Consider the following 20,721-nt stretch of genomic DNA (forward strand, 5'->3'; position numbering starts at 1 on the left):
GATTTAAACAGGGAACAGTTTTCATCGCCCTTTAAGCTTTTTCTATTTTTTAAAAATTTCACTATAAATGTTAATATTTACATCTAGAAACAGGTAATCTCTTTTTTATAGTTACTTTTAATTTTACTACTCGAGCGCTAGCTTATAAAAATAAGAAATAAAGATCTCGTAAAAGAAAAAATTTTCTTAATAAATTTTCTTAAAAAAATCACGAAAAAGTTTTTAAATTTGCTTTAATTTTCGAACGAATTGGAATTTCGCAAGAAAATTTGTGTCAATTTCATGAATAATATGTTAAGTTTTAAATCTATAGTTGCATTTTAGCAAGCTACAGATCGACAAAGCATGTTATTTTTTCTTACAAGTTTAACAGTTTGTAATTCTCAAACTAAATTTTGAATCTTATTTTTTTTAATTCCATCCTCATTTTACATACCTCCGTAATGTCTTGTAATAATGATTTATTTCAAATAAGTTTTAGTTCATGGTGATTTTACGGTTTATTTAGAAAAAAAGCTTTAAGATTTAATACGGAATTATTAGAAAAATATTTTAATAAAATTACGTTATAATGATTTCATAGAATAACCCAGTTTACCAGTGATTCATTTTCCTTTTGCAATTTTTCCAGTGATCTATCTTTTAAGGCCCGTTATAGAAATGCCACGTAATTTTTAAAGACAGTCTAAGTTAACCACTCTATTCAAAATTCTACTTCACAGCCAATGAGAGGTCTTTCAAGCAAGGCAAGTTTACGATGCACCTCAAACTGCAAGCCAGTTTTCTTTTATTGGCTGCAAGAATCAAACTCATAACCCCAAATACTCTACCAGCGGTACGAATTACACGAGAGTCCTTTTAGTTTATATATTCAAGAAATATTTAAGCATAACTGCGTTAAAGATTTAACAGTTTATGTATTCCACAATTATTTAAGCAAAACTACTTTGAGGAAAATCATGGCTGTTGTGATAATTTATAATTCACGAATTCAAGAAATATTAAAACTTATTTATGTTAAAAGGAATTAATAACTGATTTAGTCAAGAAATATTTTTTAAAAATCAGTAGGAAGACTTCATTAAATATTTAAATACAAATACGCTATTAGGATTTCCTAGTTGATGCATTTAAGAAGTACAAATAACTTGAAATAAAAGATTTCATAGTCGATGTATACTAGAAAAAATTAATATAGGACACGTTGTTTTAAAGTTTTAAAACGCAGTATTTTTTAAACTTATAAGTTTTAAAAAAAAATATTTTTAAAATTTTTCGGATGATGAATATGGAATATTTTAACAAAATTATGTCATTAGAGAATACGAAACATTTAGCGTTTATACGATAAAGATGACATAATTGATGTTTTAGAGAAATATTTTGACCTAATTAAGTTTTGATGATTTCATAGTTTTTGCATTCAAGAACGACTTAAACAATATGAAATTTAAGATCTCACTGTTGATGTATTTTAAAAATACTTAAATAAGAATACGTTTTTAAGATTTTGGAGATAATGCATTTAAGACACATGTGAGTAAAATTATAACATTAAATGACGCGACGAAATCGTGATAAAGAAATATTTACACTAAATGAAAAATCAAAGATCTCACAATTGATGTATTTTAGAAATACTTAAAAAAGCATATTGCATTTCAGAGCGATTTCAGCAAAAATTTGCAGTGAAGTTATGCAACAAATTTGTTACCTACTAATTGAATAATGGGATACCTGTAAGTGACGAAGTGTGGATCTCGATCCTGATAGGTTGTTGAAACGCGTGGCATTTGCTTACGTTAGCAACTGTTATTTCTATTCTAGTTCGAGTATACCAAGCGTACCAAGTATTCTCTTAAGTGACACATTCTATATTCTTTCACAAAGATTTCGATTCTTTCACCTAATATTTTTTACTTAACACAAAGACAAGCTCTAAACCATTTGGAACATAAGCAAACTAATAATGCATCGAAGTTACCATCTATCCAAAACAAAAATATATCGCGATTACAATAAAATACATGAACAAATTATAAATCTAAGTTAAGTAAAAGACGTAGATAAGAAATAATTATATTTCAGCAAATTTGATGCGCGATACAGCGAAGTATTTAATTAACTTCACGTTAATTAACATTCTAACTTGTGTGGGGAAACTTAGCTCAACCGCAACACGCCATTTTGCTTATAAAAGAGCATCTGGTGCTGACGTCATAGGCCACATGTGTGGGTATTCGTGATCTTATTTTTGAAGTGCAAGTACGCAATTGTTCTTCGTATGGAACGATAAAAAGAAACCAATCAATCAGTACTGAACGACACGTAGAAATAATGCACAAAACTTGAACTACATATACCAACACTAATAAAACTAAAATTATCAAATATTTTTTTCATTTCATTTAATATCATATTTTGTCCTTCCTGGTAAAGCTCCTCTGTTGTGAGAACTGAGCTGTCCGCCATTGTGGAGCAAACTAGATCGCGCGAGAGTTTGATGCCCGTTCAGACATTTAAAATTATTGATATGGGTAATTTTGCAGCGATGAATTGGGCAAACAGTTAAAAAAGTGGCTTTCTAATGTTTAGATTTCCATCAGATCACAAAGAAAAGAAGAAATAGGTAATAAATCGCAGAAGATACAAATAGCAGCCTGGAAGTGGAGCCCGCTTATGTGAGATAAATACTCTTATTTATAATTTATAGAATTTATTTTCTGATACATGTAGCATGTAACAGGGATGTGATTCTTCCGCGGATTCGCGGATATCCGCTTTTTTTCAGATTTTTCCATTTCCCCCTCTAATTTCCGCTGAAATTTTTTTTTGCACAAGTTAAAATATTTTATGAGGAATTAAATTTTCCGCGAAGCGAAAGTATTGAAGTCCTGATTCCTCCCTCAAACATTGATTATCGTATTTACCCGATTTAAAATTTGAACGTTGCGATTCTTAATCAGGCGATTTAAATGTCGTACATTGCGATTCTTATTTACGAGATTTAAAAATCCAATATCGCGATTTGTAATTACGCGCTTTTAAAACCCTATGTAGCGATTCGTATTCACGCGAGCTTAAAATCCAATGTTGTGATTCGTTTTTGCGGTTGTAATATCAAACATCGATTTTCCTATTTATGCGTGCTTTAAAAATTAGACAGTGGGATTCGTATTCGCACTATTTAAAAATTACGCATCGTAATTTGTATTTTCGCATTTTTTAAATTCGATATAGAGTTTCATATTCACGTGATTTAAAAGCTTCATTTCGGGTTTCATATTCTCTTAATTTAAAATCATGCATGTGATTCATATTTATATATTCATGCAATTTTAAAATTAATCATCGGGATTTATAATCACATGGTTTACAAGTTTAAAAATTGCACTTTTTTGTCAAATTTTTGTATATATATATATATATATATATATATATATATATATATATATATATATATATATATATATATATTCATTCTTGAATTTCCTCTTTTTTACTTTCCAACTACTCTCATCCCTGATGTAAACGATCTTAAGTTGTTAGACTTTGTTTCTGAATGCTTTATTTTTGTCTGTTTTTAACAAAATTAAGGAAGCGAAGAGTTTTATGGGGTAGCTCGACTCATAGGAGACGATATATTTAAGAAATATTCGCGTAAAATTATGTCATTAAATGCTGCGACAAATTTATTGATTATAAAGATTTCATACAGTTGATGCATGCAAGAAATATTTAAATAAAATTACTACATCGGGGAAGTTACCAGATAAAACAAATATTTGGAGATCCCAATCTACACTAGAAAGGTTAATTTTCCTTTCATAATTTATTGGCAATGATAATTTTTCTTCTTGTTATTGATTTATTGCTTTCAAATTAGTCGCAAGCTCTCACGACTTAATGAGAGACAGAAGACCTGACCCATAGCTGTGATACGAGTTTCCCAGTGTCCATACATTCATTATGATCTCATGGGCGAACTGATTTCATTTAGATGTGTTATTAATCACCTCTCCATGGAATGCATAGATTAAATGATGTGACAAATTGTTGCTACTGTAACTGTAACGATTAGAGGGAAAAAATGGAGTAAATGTGTCTACCACCTATGGGCAAATACCATCCTGTGGTAGGTTGTGACTTTAAAAGGTGTGCTACGACTTGTGTGACATTTCCCCCCCTTATTTTGCTGTTTTTGGTATTCGTAAATTTAGGTTTACTTTTTGCGATATTTACATACTGTTTCGAATTGGTAAATAAAAAGTGACTTTATAAGGTGCTGCGACATGTGTGATATTTTTCTTTACTTTTTTGTATTTGATATACGTAAATGTTTATTTTAGTTTTATTATATTTGCATACTGTTTTGTAATGGTGAATGAAAAGTGGCTTTAAAAACATGATACGACTTGTGAGGCATTTTTTCCTCAATTTTATGTTTTCTCAGTTACACTTTATAAATTTCTAAACTTATACGTTGTATGAATAAAAGATTCATAACTATTTCAGTTAAAAAATTTTAACGGTATGAACTGAGAAAAAAAATTATTATAATGAAGAAACATTTTCTTTACACCTGAAACACCTCATTTTTAAATTGTAAGATTTCATCTGTAATAGAAACTTGTCTGGTGTCATAAATTTAATTCATATTATTTTCTTACTAGTTTTGTATTTAAAGAAAAAGGGAGAAAACACTTAGCTTAAACATCCCGTTCTTGCCAAAAAAAAAATTGATTGAAATAGTAGGAATAACAAATTAAAAACTGTGTTTATAAATTACCCGCATTTATGGCAAACAAAAATCAGAAACAATAGTAAAATGTGATATAATAATATAAAAAATGTTCAATAACAACTTTGAATATTATGTTCCAGACGTGCAATTTCAGCGAACAAAGAAAAGAAAATTGAAAATTTCAAGTATTAATGAAAAAATTATAATTTTCATCTGAAATTAGCATTACTAAGAAATAATTATTCTCAAGGTTGTTATTGAGGCTTTTCTATTTTTTTCTTTCATACATCATTAAAAGTTTTTTACTTCCCTATTTGGACTGAAAAATTATTATTAAGAATAATAATTAAAATATGAATAGTGCTTAAAATAAATGTTTTGAAAGCTGATTAGAACCTCAGTGTTTAGTAAAAAGATTGACTAAATTGAAGCAAATGTTACTGATTAGATTGACTAAAAATTTAAATTATGCTTTATAAACAAGAAAATGTTTTAACAAAAAAATTTAATTTAAGATGAAAAAAATAAAATATATTGAAATTGAGATATACAACAATATAGTAAAATTGTAAGCTACAAAGAAAAAATATTAATCTTCAAAGACGTATTCTGATAAAATAAAATGCCTCTGTGATATATTTTAATCTTAAATTTGTTGACTTAATTCTATGATCTTGTACAAAAATAAAATAAAATATATTTAAATGCCTATACATAAAGATAATTAGATTTTTTTCATTAAAAAAAATTTTTTTTTTCATTTTATTTTCTAACCGTCGTTGAACAGCCGACCCAATTTTGGGTTTACGACTACTAATGTTCAACTCCGTAGCCTTGTAATTTTGAACCCAATCCAGAAAACAAGGGAACTTTTGGATCAAGTGTTGGGAGAAATTTGCCTTCGTGGAGGACTTTTTGATGGAACTAACCTTTATTTACGTTGCATGGAGAGGAAAACCACAAAAACCTCTCACGCTTAGTCTGATGGCAAGAGAACTCTAACCCATGATCAATCTACCACTGATGATGGTTCATGTCAGCACTGTGGTAGGTGCAAGCTGGATGCGAAATTCCTATCGACTAGCCATCGCTGGGATTCGAACCCGGTTCACCTTATTGAACGGCAAAAGCTCTATGCCTTGAGCAATCGCGGCTCTTTTCATTTCATCAACGTAAACAACTTATGCATTAGGGTTACAGCGTTCATAAAGCATCTTTAATTTTTCATCTTTATGATTAAATCACGCCAAGTCGCCAAAATGATTCCAGGGAATGATGTTTGAAAATACGCAGCTGGCGTAGATCTTATTTTTGTTAAGAACGACTATTATCAAATCCAGATTATGGCTGTTTTGTATTTTTTTCTGTTGCGCACAGATACACTGCTGATTATTATTCTCAATGGTTTAGATATAATGACTCACATACCCATTGCTGTCTGGTTAACAGTGGGAAGTTTACGTACTTCCTTTTATATCTGCAAATTTGGTATGATCTATTGGTATGATCAACTATTTAAAAATAATTATCACACCAAACAAATATAAATCAAACTGAATGAAATGAATACGCAGCTAGTTCATGCTTAACAAAGATGGATTAAATAATAGAACGATTTTAAACTATTATTAATGACATTTTAATGATTTTAAAACTAATCACACGTGTATGAGGATACACGAAGAATATATAATGATTAATTTGAGAATGACACGCATAGTACACTTAAACTATTGAATCGTAATATTTATTAGTATCAATATCAATTATTTTAATTAACGATTAACATTTGAATGTTTGTCATTGAAAATTTACATTTTTCTGGTCAGTAATAGAGAGTTATTGTGATTGTATCATAGACACGAGTTATCCCAACCGACCGCAACTGTTAAAGCAGGGGAGACGGGAAGGGAAAATTTTTTAATATGCTTTTTATCCTTTTTATTTAATTATCACAAATAAACTACTGGTGGATATTTATTCTATTTAGCAGTATCTTCCAAAAAATGTGAAATAAAAAGGTTTAGGTATTTGTGTTTGATTTTGGTGTAATTTAAGTACAAATTTTTTTTTACCATCATCCCAATCTGTTTACTTTTTTACCATCAATCAATGTAAAACAAAAGAAAATTGGGGATGCCCCCCCCCAAAAAAAAAAGCCTTCACGGCAAGATGGTACAGAAAGCTTAGAATTATAGCTCTGTTCCTCGAGTGAAAGGCACTTTAAAAGTGACTTTTTTATTTTCTTTGGCAAAAGAACTTTAATCTTTAAAATCTTTAATCGTTAAATCTTTAGAATACAATTATCGAATAAGTTATTGATGTGACATCTAACCGTGACAGTGCACCGATATCCGTGACATTTTATCACGTATATCCAAGACATTTTATTTTTTGTTGCCAACAGATATCATATTTACGTAAATTTAGAGCAAGTTGATTTAATTATAAAACATCATGTTTTTAGTAAAAAATCACACCATATCGTTAAAGATTCATCGTTTTGTAACATTTTATATTAATTCAAAATTTTTTAGTTTATGCAATCATGCTTGGTAGAATCATTTTCCAACTGGAGGGAATGGTATTTATTCTGGAGAGCTATTTGTTTAGTAAGAATGTTGTGACGATGCGCCTGTGTATTGTTCTAATCTTATGATAACATCGTGTAATAGTTAAAGTTTTGAAAACTTCATACTGTTAAATTAAATTTAAAAATGGATAATAAAAATAAATTTTAAAACTAAGAGCTTAGTGGGAAAATATGTTAAATTCAATTCTGAAGCAATTACTTCAAGCATATATTATTTTATAAATATGTTAACAATTACATTTTTTTTGTAAACAATTTACTGATGATTTTATGCGTAAGAAGATTTTCCAACATTTACTTAATAGTTTATGTTTTGTAATCAATTTCCTAATGTTTCCACTCGCAAGCAGTACAATCATATACTTAACATGCTATTTTAGCAGTTAAAGTATATAATGTTTTGTAAATAATTTACTAATTTTCTTCATGTTCTCCTGTTTACAGTTATGTTTTGTAAACAGTTCGATAATGTTTTATGTGTTTGTGCGTGTACATCAGGTTTTCCAAAACCTCTCTTAAGTTATTGTATATTTACAATTACAGTTTATAATTATGTATTGATAGTTTATAAACATATTTTGCAAAAAATTTGCTGATGTTTGTATGTACAAGTAGATTTTTCAAAATGTCATTTCGTATGTTTTTCATAAAACTCTTCTAGGTTAAGAGACAATACTGTTTTTTAAATAAAAAACTAATTTTTGACCAACATATTTAAAACATTACCTGTTCGTGTCTCTTGAGATAACTAAGCCTAGGAAAGGCCTTGTCGCAGAACTGACATCCATACGGCGTGTTCTCGGTCACTCCGACCGTATACGACAATTCTGTATCTGGATCTCCGGACGTGGGGGTCGGACAGTCTCCTGGAGAAAGTGACAGATCGTCTGGAGTGTCCGATGATCGGAGAGAGCTGCTTCCTCTGCCACAATTTGAGCCCCCTACAACAAAAATTTACAAACATTTAATGCATAATTCTTGATTAATATAAGCAATAAATCTTATTAGTAAGTTTGTTAAAGGAACATTTTTTGTCGAAATTTCAAGAGTCGTTTGACAGTTTAAAATTAATTTATAAAACCCATTAAACAGTGACTTATTTTGTAGTTTAAGACTACCAATGTTCAACTCCGTAGCCTTGCAATTTTTAACCTGACACAGAAGACAAAAGAACACTTAGACGATGCGTTAAAACAAACTAGCCTTCATAAAGGGCTTTTTTGAGAGAGTTACCCGCATTTGCGTTACACAGAAAGAAAAACTACAAAACCTCCTACGTATGGCAAGGGATTCTAACCAAAGACCAGTGTTAACCCTTATTTTACGTCAGCACTGTGGTTTGTGAGAGCCGGCAGCAAAATTCATATCGACCTGCCATCGCTGAGATTCGAATCTAGCTCACCCCGTTGGGATCATTAATCACTGTATCGTTATAGCTATGTACTTAACTATGCAAATTAAAACATAAAAAATCATTACAAATAGTTATAATTGCACAACAAACTACAATGATACATAAAAACGATGAAAATCGTTGAAATAGTTGAAAACAATGTTCCAATTTTCCCGCACTTTCCGCCAAAACCTTAGATGAGCTCCTATTAATAATAAAGTACCATAATATTGTGCAATTTTTTTTAATAATATAGTTTTTGTAACTTTTTGGTTTTAGAAAATATAAATTTTTGTCTTTATAATTTGTGAAACTTTGTTTAGACTCTTAAATATTTTAGTAATTTTCTAAGTATTGTAATATTCTAAGAAGTATTCTAGTAATATTCTAAGTATGGTAATATTCTAAGAAGTATTCTAGTAATGTTCTAAGAATGGTTTTTTGTAAGATCTTAGTTAATATTCTGTAAGATAATATGTAGAATATATTCTGTAAGATGATCCTGAGAAACTTTCTCTTCAGCTAATTTCAAGGTGAGAAAAAACTAAATGTCACTTTTTCGAATATTTTACACAAAATAAACTATTTATTCCATGTTATTTCAAATATTAAGACATATAACTATTTATAAAAAACAGTTGTTAATTATCAAATGTGTATATGTTGTTTAATTACTAACATGTTTCTATTAGATATGATATTATGACAGATATACTTCAAATATTTTTTTGCTCTCAATTTCGTTGTGAGAAAAATTAAATATCCAATTTCACATACAATATTCATAAAACAAATTGACAGATGTTTGAATGCCATTTCAAACATCATAACAAATAACTGTTTTGAAATATAAACAGTAGTTAATTGTCAACAAATTATGCGATAATAGCTGTCATTTAGACTTATAGGACTTTCTATTGAACTGTTTTATAAGTATTCCTAGTCCTTAAATCGTCCATTTTATCATGTACATTATTAGGGATTATTGATAACTACAATTATTCAAATAAAAAATATTCTTTACATAAATCCTTTTTGGAATGATCAACAATCAACTAATCATTCTCATTAGATATCAATGAATGCTTGTCAGGCTTAAGGCATACTCCTTTATAAAATTATCAAAATTGATTGGATGATATTTAAATTGTCAAACTGATGAGATATAGCTCGTACTGGTAATTTAAATACAGGAAATGAAATAACTAATGTCAAATGATGGATGAGTAACACGAAACCCTTCCCATTAATTTAACTCAAAATGTCAAAATGATTTTAAATTAAAGAAAACAAGATATCCGGTTCGAATGAATCAAATTTGGCACGCAATATCTTGTTTCTTTTATTTCAAAGTTGTACAAAAATTAATTTAAAAAAAGTTTCGTTTTTAAAAAAAAGTAATTTAGACGAAATGATTTATTTATAACTGCTTTGGTGAATGTTAAGTCCGATTATTAAAAAGTTACGTTACCATGTTTAGTTTTCAATTAAAAAGAAGTGAATGATTAATATTTTTCTAAACGTAACAAAACAGTCTTTTTTTATGTATTTCAAATTTTTGAAAAAGAATTAATTTAACGGAAATCATTGAAAATTAGAGAATTCTTTAAACAAAAGCATTTATAGCAGTAATTACGTCATAAAACTTCCACATCTCTAATTTACACAAAAACAATTACACCCTATATGCAAAGTAGTAAAACTTTCCATAATGCTAGTTTCATAACTAAATTAACTTTACTATCCACTTCATTTTCTGCGGTGATGGGAGTAATACAGAGAAGTTACAGTCAAAGGTAATTGAAGGTGAGCTCGCGTAATTTTAAAAATTTAATCGTTAGAGAAAAAATTAAGAGGAGATATAAATCAGGTGATCTGGGAGGCCAAGAAATTGGACCAATACTCCCAATCCAATTTTTTTCAAAATGTCCGCTCCAAATAGTTTGGTTCACACCTTCCGTAATAAGATGGCGCAACGTGCTATTGAAACCACATTCCGCATCTAACAGGAGCGGGAACATAGTTAAGCATTTCTGGAAGTACTTTGTAAAAAAAGATGAGATACTTGTGAGCTTCCAGTTGAGGTGGTGAAATGTATGGCCGGATTAAATTGTACTCCACGATACCCACCCACACAGTAACGGTGATGTGTGTGTCTTGTTCTACTCGTGCTCGGGTTCCATGTAGGTATGTGTGTTGTGCGTATTGAACACCCATTCACGTGAAAAGGTTGCTTCATCACTGAACAAAACGGAACTGGGAAATTGAACATCCACCGCACTCTGGTGTAGAAAACACTGAGCAAACGCGACTCTCACTGAGTGATCATCCTGCTGTAATAACTGAATTCTCGGAACACTAAAGGGGTGTACGCGATGGACATTTGAACGAGATACTCCGGTGCAAAAGGCAAGTTCCCGTATACTGGTATCAAGATTTCGGTTCACAGCATGCAACAGACAGAATATGGGTGTTCGAGTTGCCCCCCTCTTTGCTTAGTATTTTCAATGGATGGTGTTTTCAATATAAATGTAAACAATAACAATCTCGAGCTCTATACCTGCTCTAGTTCCGGTTAGAAAGTTTGCAATTGCTTACTACAGCTTATTCTGCGAGACGATATTTTCAAACAGATAATTTTGTTTTCCCTAAAAGAAGTAAATTAGATAATTTCTGAGCTCAAATCTGTTGTATTTCATAAGAGATTAATGTTATTATGCAATTCAGGTGAGATAGCAGAGATGCCAACTGCTCCGGACACGCCAAAATAATTTAAAATACGGTAACTAACTACAAAGTAAATTTTGCAAATATTTGACTATCTTTGCATACTTTTTAAATGGTATAGCTTGACCTAAGTAATATAAAGTGGTGAATTATCTAAGCCTACGAATTATTTAGAAATAGTGGTGGATAAAAATCTACTCAATTGAATTTATTAAACCAAGAATCACAATTTACAAACTACCACTTTAAGATATATATTTGCTGTCCGGAGCAAGTTGGCATCTCTGAGATAGAAGTGAAAATTTGTTTTAGTTATTCATATATATATATTGTTAAAAAAGGTGACATGGTTGCTAGATTTTGAATAACTCGCTTTTTTGGCCGTCCTTACTTGACCCTTTTCCATTTGTTTATTACTATTTGTTCTTGTTGCAAGCTGTGCACCATCTTACGTTAGCAGCTTTAGCATTGTAAACACAAGTAATAAGTAATCAAATACCACGTATGCAAGAATCTCAAAACACAATGATCACGTTGAGAGCCAAATGGCTTTAAAATACACCGGATACAGTAATCCGGAAGTATAAGCGGTATAGAGCTTGCAGCGCTCCCTAGTGCAGAAAACACCATCCATTCTAATTGTAAATGATCCACGTTTGGCTAGGTTCTGGTGCACCTGAGCGAAAATTTGATGATTCGGTTGGCTCCTCGATGGATATCTCTTCCGATACAATTCGAACAGCAGCACGTTTGTTTCCGTTGGCTAGGCCGTAGATAAAGAGGATATCCACCAGATCGGCGTCTATAAAACGATTCAGGTTGAGCTCAGGCAGTCGGCACCTACAATAAGGAACCCACAAGTGCTAACTTCGAGAGCTCGCATACAGCGCCACCTATTGATTTCCGCCTATGTAGTTGTGGATCCTAACGATATTCTCTACCTCCCCTTTAAGTTTGTACACGGCCTTCTGAGACACCCTGTACATATTTTCAAAATAAAAAAGATTATCGGAAATATTGAAGATTAGCACTTAAGACTTTAGATAATAAGATTAGACTTTAGATAATAATTTATTTCGAAACAAATTTATTCAGTAATTAAAATTCATAATTTATAAGTCCAATTTTTCAGTTTTGCATAATAAACCTTTTCTTTCTCACAGCATGTGCCGATCAAAATAAAATAAAAATTATTTCTGCCGCATTGCCAGCGCTGGCACTATGCCAATTTTTCTTGCGAAGTTCTCTTCTTTCATTAAAATATTTTTTTTAATTATTTAAAGGTGAATTTTTAAGGTTTTGTTGGATCACTACTTATTTTGTTGCAATAATACATTTATTAATTTTCATAATTTATAATACTTTAGCTCTGTATAATGAACAATCTTTATATTAAAATATGCCAGTCTGGTAAAAAATAAATAAATGAATAAAGAGAGAGAGAAACTTTTTCTCACCAATTTCAGAAATTCTCTTGATTCTTTCCTTATGCTCATTTTCTAAGTGTTATGTTGGATTATAATTTATTTTGAAACAAAGATATTACTTATAATTCTGTCAGTTTTTCTGATTTGTATAATGAACAATAACCTTTTCTTTATTAGCGCACAGCTCATGTGTCAGTCAAGATAAAAGAGAAACTTTTTCGTCTAACTTCCAGGGCTGCCGCGATGCCACCTTTTCTTAGGAGGTTCAGAAATTCTTTATACAATTTTTTTTTTTAAATGCGAAGGTAAAGTTTATAGGTTATGTTGGATTATAATTTATTTTCAAGCATATGCATTTATTAATTTACATAATTTATAATACTTAAGTTTTATATAATAAACAACCTTTTCTTAGCATGTGCAAATCAAGATAAAAGAGAAACTTTCTAACTTACTTCCAGCGTTGGCACGAAGCCAACTATTCTTTTAAGTTTCAAAACTTCTCTTTATTCTTTCTTTATGCTCATTTTTTGTGTTATATTGGATTATAATTTTTTTTGAAACAAAAATATTATTTATAATTCCGTCAGTTTCTCAGATTTGTATAATGAACAACTTTTTATTTATTAGTACATATCTATGTGTTATGATAAAAGATAAATTTTTCTGCCAAACTTCCAGAGCTGATACGAAGCCAACTTTTCTTACGAAATTCAGAAATTTTTAATTTGTTTCTTAGTATATAACTATCTTTGGCTTAGACTTCTGAACAATTTTAAACTCAGAAATAATTTAAAAATATGTCTGATATAATTTATATTGCAATTAATTTATCATTAATTAATTCTTAATGCCATAATTTTTAATTTTTTCCCGCTGCTTTTTTTTAATCTATAAAGGAATTAAAGTTTCATGAGTTGTTACGATAAAGATAAACAAAATTAAATGATAACTTAATTAAGACAACGGCTTTCAATCAAAGCATATTCTCAATATTTTCAAAAATGACTTAATGTATTTACAATAACAAATCAATGATAATATATTGGTTAATGAGAAATAGTTAAAAAATGGATGAGTGTATTTGCGAATCTATGTGAATATATTAATTAATGATGAAATGTTAAAAATGTATCAGTGTATTTGTGAATAATTGGAAATAAATAAATCAACAAGAAATCGAGAAAAAAAATCAAAACGGATAAGTGTAATTTTGCATGTTGATTTATGACAAACCAATTAAAAAAATGGACCAGTGTAATTAGAAATCAGTGCAAATATATTTTACATTGGTAAATTAAAAAAGAATATATCCTTATAATTACAAATCGTAGAGAATATACCATTTAATAAAAAAAAATTTTTAAAGTAATTTTTAAAAACAACGAAAAGACCACAGATTTATGACTAATTTTTTCAAAACTTTAGAAAATATGTAAAACTGCTTCCAAACGTAATGTTACAAATGCATTAACTATTCATTTACGTAGATAAAATTTGTTGAGAAATGATTTTGAGCAGATGGTATTGAAGTTTGTTTTATTTATGTAATTTTTCAGTGTATTTTATTTTATGATGTAAGAAAATTTTACATGCTTGTTTCATTCTTTTTCTTCTAGTCTATATTAGGTTTTTAATTACTATTATAAAAAAAAATCGATGTAAATTTAGTTTTTTATTCCTGTATTAATAGTCTGACTTATTAATCTAAATTAGAAAACCATTTCCAAACAAATATTCAATAATAATTCAATCATTAGCAATCCTTTAATAAATTTTTTTAAACAATCGGGATATTATACAGATTGTCGAAAACAAATAAAGTAAAAAATATTAAAAAAGCTACTCGGTAACTATTTTTAACTGAAAAAAGAATGCTACATTAAAAATCTCATTACTTATTATAAATTAATTTTATCATTAATAGGCTAAATATTCAGATATTCCATAATTACTAGTTTATTGACCCCATCTTATCTTTCAATCGAACGAGAAAAAAATCTATATTAAATATAAATTTAATAACAATAGACGCACTCTCCGGTCTAATTGAAACAGACTTTCTCACGCCAAGGCTGTATATCTGTAGCTCAATTAATATATGTCCAAAATTGTCTCGCATCGGTCTTTGTTACTGATCAAGCCCGCAGGCTCAGGTAATTTCGAAGCTCCAACAGTCGCCAATTCACGAGACATTCTAATCAAGGTCGCCAATTTCGGGATCAGATTACTTGGGTGAAGTTATGACCTATGCAATTTTGAATTTCTTCGAATTTTTTTTTTCTCCATCAACTATTTCATTCATCCTAGGTTGATTAGGGGAGGGTCTGGGGGGAATTGTCTGTCATTAAATAATGCAGCAGCATTCAAGATATTTCGGCTCACCGAGAAAGCGTCATTATATTGAAATGTTTCTGACTCAATCTCAGTTCATTAGTTTTGTCGGTAATTGATATATCGAGGTGTTAAAAAGTTGAAATAGCTCCCTCCAGAGAATCGATAGATCTGTGAAAAAAGAGTTAGGTGATTTCCTATTGGATTTATATATTTTTTTTTTTTTTTGTAATTTTGTTACGTCTTTATAAGAAGATAATGTAGAACTAATGATGTAATATTCGATCTGGAATTACACTCAATCGATAAGATAATGATAGGAAGTATTAAAAAAAGAAATTGCTTTGAAGTAAATAGAGATACAAAGGTTTCAATAAAGAAAGGATTTATTCGAAAGAACTACACATTGGTATTCTGTGAAATATTGTATATTTTCATTGATCACTATCAAAATGCAACATAAAATTTTAATAACATACTTACATTTTAGATTTATCGTCATTTATTATGTAATATTTTTAAACTTCACGAGAATTATTCTTATAATTTTTTTTGATGTTTGATTAAATTCCTCTGATCTAATGAACTTTTTTTAAAAAATGAGTGAATAAACTATGAAAGATTTTGAAGTTCAAATTATAATTTATACTCATTATTAAATTGATAAATCATCATTTAAACCAGAGTTTCTTAAATTGTGGGTCATAACCCCAATTGATCACGAAACCTGCCGCAACTGTTGCCAAACAGTTTAGCAATTTTGATATTTCCTAAACTTAATAAAAAAAATTTACAATTAGCAAATATTGTTACACAATGTTTCTGGAAATACCATAAATAATAAAAGAATTGACTTATTAAGAGTTTACCCAATTAATTTTTTTTATTGCATTATAGTTTCATGTTTGTTATTTATTCGAACTTCATATTGTTACTTCATTATATTGTTTACTGTTCACATTGTTCGCTACTTCACATTGCTGTATGCCATAAAATCAAAACGATGTTAATTATCCGAAATTGTAAAAGTATATCACAGTACAAGTGAAGAAACTGTCAGTTTCACTTGCTCGTTTATCGGATTTGCGCAATGGGTTCCTCAAAATTTTTGTAAATATTATAGGGTCCTTCCACCAAAAGGTTTAAAAAATTCTGATTTAAATCCTTATTTCAACTTTAGCTACGCTTTTCTCAAAAAAACATATAACTTATAAAGCGATAATCTGTTATTCATAGAAATTAATATGATAAACCAATTGAAAGGTTTTTTTCGTTAATACAAAATGTTTTTCGAAAAGATTGTTTTGAATAAAAAGTTTTAAAATGCAACGAATGTGATAAATTTAAATTATTCATGTTTGATTCCTCGTTATTACTAAGAATTAAATGTCTTAAAAACTATAAATGCCGTCAAAAACTGTTCAAAAACTTATTATCCTTATTTCTATATCTTTGAAGTCTAATAATTCTTTTAAAAAAATCAAATCAATCATTCTATTTCCAGAGGCTTGAAGAACAATAAAATTAAAAACAGTGTGTGAAGTGCGGAAAATTTTTTTATGCTTCCCTTATGTGCTGGTAATTAAACCTTAAACTATCATAAGAAAGTTTTAACCTTAAACATTCTTTTTATTTCAACTTTAAGCACATTTTATTTTTCGGAAAAGAGATTTCTTAACAAAGTGAGAGACTATAATTTGAAATAAATAAAATAAACCAACATAAAAGCTCTTAAATTGGTATTAATTGTTTTTTTTTCAAATAAGTTGGGCGGTTTATAAAGTTTTGAAACAATTTTTGCGACCTTTCGAAGCATTACAATTCTGAATTGTTTCTGCATTCCAGCTTTTTCTGACAGTTTCATATCATACTGCTAATAATAGCTTCATATTGTATTGTTTTATGCATCGTGTCAGATTCATGTCTCAATGTTAAATGCAACGTGATAATTTTAAATTGAAATGTTTGAGATCTAAATGCATAATCTATAACGAAATGTTTAATCTCAATCTGAATTTATATGTTTTAAGATAAACTTTGTGAGTGGTTAGAATATCCGGGTGTTACAAAAGTTGCAATAGATAGAAGGACTAAAGTCTATTTATTTAAATTTTAGGGGTAGAGCCATACTTATTTTTCTATACAGCAACACAATATCAACGATTAGAACGATCTTGCTACTATTAAATAGATCTATTTGGAAATTAATATTTTATTTAATTCAAGGTTCCTTTTGCGTAAAATTATTAGAAACAACAAAATTTTGCACTTTTAGATTTTAAAAAAAAACAAGTAGCTAAACAAATAGAATAACTAGAAAGTGAACCAAGTACGAATATAGGTTTCATAAAATACAATAAAAAAATAGCTTTGTTAAATTAAATAAAAATTAAATAAATCAAAAGAGGACAGATGAAATAAACATGATTGATAAATTTGAGGATAATGAAATTGATGAATTAATTGATAAAATTGATAATTGTTTTCTTTGACAGTTTTTTTAAATTTTTTTATCATAATTTGTAATTAAATTACACTTTCATAGTTGTCAAAAAAAACTTTAAGACTTCACCAATATTTATTTAAATCTTTCAAGAATTCATTGTCTTTACTGATTTATTTCAAAATTTTTGCGTAAAATAGTTGCAGAACTGATATAAGTTTTATAAATTTTTTTTGTGTTCATTAGAATGAATCACAAAGGTAATTATTTTTGTCAATAAATAAAAAATTACTGACACTATTAAAATTTTTTTTATTCCTTTGATATAGTGTTTTTTATCTAAAGGATAGACAATAATATACTCTTTCTACAATATGCTTAGGTTATAATTGTATTAGGAGTTACTTTCGTCAGCGGTTTCTTAACCAGGCACATACCATGTGTTATTACCTGCCCCTAGATGGCGCTTCAGTCTTATTGCGACTGCTATTCTTGCAGATAACACCTATTTCGATTCTACTTATTGCCACTCGTTGGAACATTTAGACCTAAATACTTCGCAAAAAATTTTAATTCATTCATTTTTAATGTTTTGATATTCATATTCATATTTACTCCAGATGCACAAACAAGCCCCACAATTATGCTCTTTAATATAAAGACAAATAATGATATGGAACACGTCACAATTAATTTCAAAACACTACACTCATCACACAAAATTTTTACCTCGTAGTAAGACTCTTTCACATCTTGACACATAGACTCACTTAATTTCCGTCACCTGACACTAAAAATATTCGAAATGGCCTCTAATTAGCACAATTCTTTAAAGAAAATTAACAGTTTTAACGTCAATGGCAGCCATTTTTCGAAACTATTTACACTCATTATTGCCAGTTACAAAAGTACTAGTAACAATAAAACTGTAGCGCACTCTAAGACCAATCAACAGCATCTTATAACACTGATTTGATTAGATTGTATATAACAAATATACAGAGTTGCTGAGAAGTATAGAAACTGTCGAACATTTTGAGAAAGACACATTGTATCAAAATCTTAACATAAAAAAAAAGGAAATTTAAACTATTTTAACGTCATGCATTTTATGATGACTAAACTCAACAGCCACCCCCTCCCTCTGGTGGTTGGGTGGATGGTAAATTCAGAATCTTAATCAGAAAATAAAACAATTATTGCAGATTTGGGTTTACAGAAAAAAAAAACTGTTAGATTTACAGATTGTAGCATTTTGCCCACGCACATGGTGCTGTAATCACAAAACAAAAATGAGGAGCAAACTGTTAAAAATGGAGTTCGAAAATAAAATACAATTTTAAGAAGAATTAAATAATATGACTTAAAAAAAGTTATACAATCGAAAAAATAATACGATTTTTTTATTAATTTGCATGAATGTTTTAATATCATTCCGGGAACCCGGAACCAAAAAGTAAAAAGAATTTCATAAATAGTTACTTTAAGACTTTTTCTTCTTAATCAGAAACTTCAGAATTTGCATTTCAGAAGTCTAACTTTGAAAGATTTAATTATAAAAATAGAATAAAATATCTATTATTTTGAGTGATAAATTCAATATTATATATTACATATTTCTGCATAAAAATATTTCTGTTGATCCTGCATATTTCTGCATATTACTAATGTTTTTATAATAAAGGTATTTCAGTTAAATTAGAACTCTAACAATAAATTTTTTGGAAATATATTCCTTTTTATTTATCTTAAGTCTGATATTTATGTCTCTATATTTTTCATTTTTGGCGAAATTTGTACTGTTTTTTAGGCATTTCTCTGCCAAAACTTTGAACAATTTATGTCTCAGCATCGAATACGAATTTAAAAATAAATGTTTTGCAATAATATTTATTTTTTTATTTCGTGTGAAAACATAACATTTAAAAAAAAACTTTATTTTAAAAATTATTTTGTATAAAAAAAAATTCAGTTTTATTTGCGAAACCCTTCTGTTTCTTTTCCCTTCAAACAAGTGAAAAAGTTCTTATTTCAGGCATTTAATATCATATAAAGGTATCCTATAAAAATGAGGAATTAGAACGCATTTTTTATTCCGAATAGTTTTTCATCACTCGAAACTTAATAAAATTATATCAATATTCAACAGTTTATTCTGAACTTTGATACTTTAAAAAAGCTAAAAAATCCGAGTTTAACGGTATTTATAAACTAATAAAGCTTGCTATAAATATTAACATAACCATTAAAATTGTATTTAGATAACATTTTATCAAAACAAGTCGTACCCTGTTGTAGAATATATAAAACTCTCCGCAGTTATTTAAAAAAAATATTTAAAGAAAATTGAATAAAATGGTGTGAATAAATAATAAAATCTTGTAAGCATAAACTTCATTGACTCATTAAAGCATAAAGAATGGGAGATTTTTTAAGTGGTTATACAAGAAATATTTGCCTAATTCGCACTTTTCCTAAATCACATCACCTTTTGGTGTCTGAAGCATTATATACAGATAGGTCTAGTGGACAAATTAGTTGTTTTGATGCCGAGGTCCATACAGAAGACACAAGTCGCAGTGTACTTGCATTAAATTTTAATTTTAGTTAATCGGTTTATCAAGTTTTCGATATAATTGAGCATCCTTTGTAAGGATACAGGATAATTAAAGTATAGAACAAATTATTAAATACATTATATAATTGTTAAGCATCTTATTTTGTTATGTTCTACTCTTTTTTTATGCTTTCTAATTATTGTTTGAGCCTCCGAATAACATTTTGTTTAACCCTTTCGTACCGACTCAAGCAGCATTAAAATTTAAGTATGAAAAGCAGTTTATGCAATGCTGACATATCAAAATAAGTATACTATGAGTTTAAAGTTGTCCACTTTTCCCGTTTTCCCGGAAGTCTCCAGGGACAATATGTACCAACCGTCTTGAATATTGTAAAAATACCTATATATTTTATGGAAATAAAAAATAAAAATAATGTATGCGCATCGAATTATTTATTCTCACCAGAAGTTGCCGTTATGAAGTAACAAAAAAAAAGCCT

The 20,721-nt window shown here is 28.9% G+C and overlaps 1 protein-coding gene across 2 annotated transcripts in view; it reads right to left on the reverse strand.

Annotated features, from left to right (window-relative positions):
* LOC107445839 (zinc finger protein 521) overlaps positions 1 to 20,721 on the reverse strand; it is a 304,977-nt gene that overhangs the window by 81,989 nt on the left and 202,267 nt on the right. For both annotated transcript variants that reach the window (XM_043038701.3, XM_043038700.3), the window contains exon 4: positions 8,064 to 8,278. In XM_043038701.3, coding sequence (XP_042894635.2) covers positions 8,064 to 8,278 — 215 coding nt within the window. The remainder of the gene's footprint in view (positions 1 to 8,063; positions 8,279 to 20,721) is intronic.

This window comes from Parasteatoda tepidariorum, chromosome 9 (genome assembly GCF_982258835.1).
Source record: "Parasteatoda tepidariorum strain Cologne lab strain chromosome 9, Ptep-v5.0, whole genome shotgun sequence".
NCBI lineage: Eukaryota > Metazoa > Arthropoda > Arachnida > Araneae > Theridiidae > Parasteatoda > Parasteatoda tepidariorum.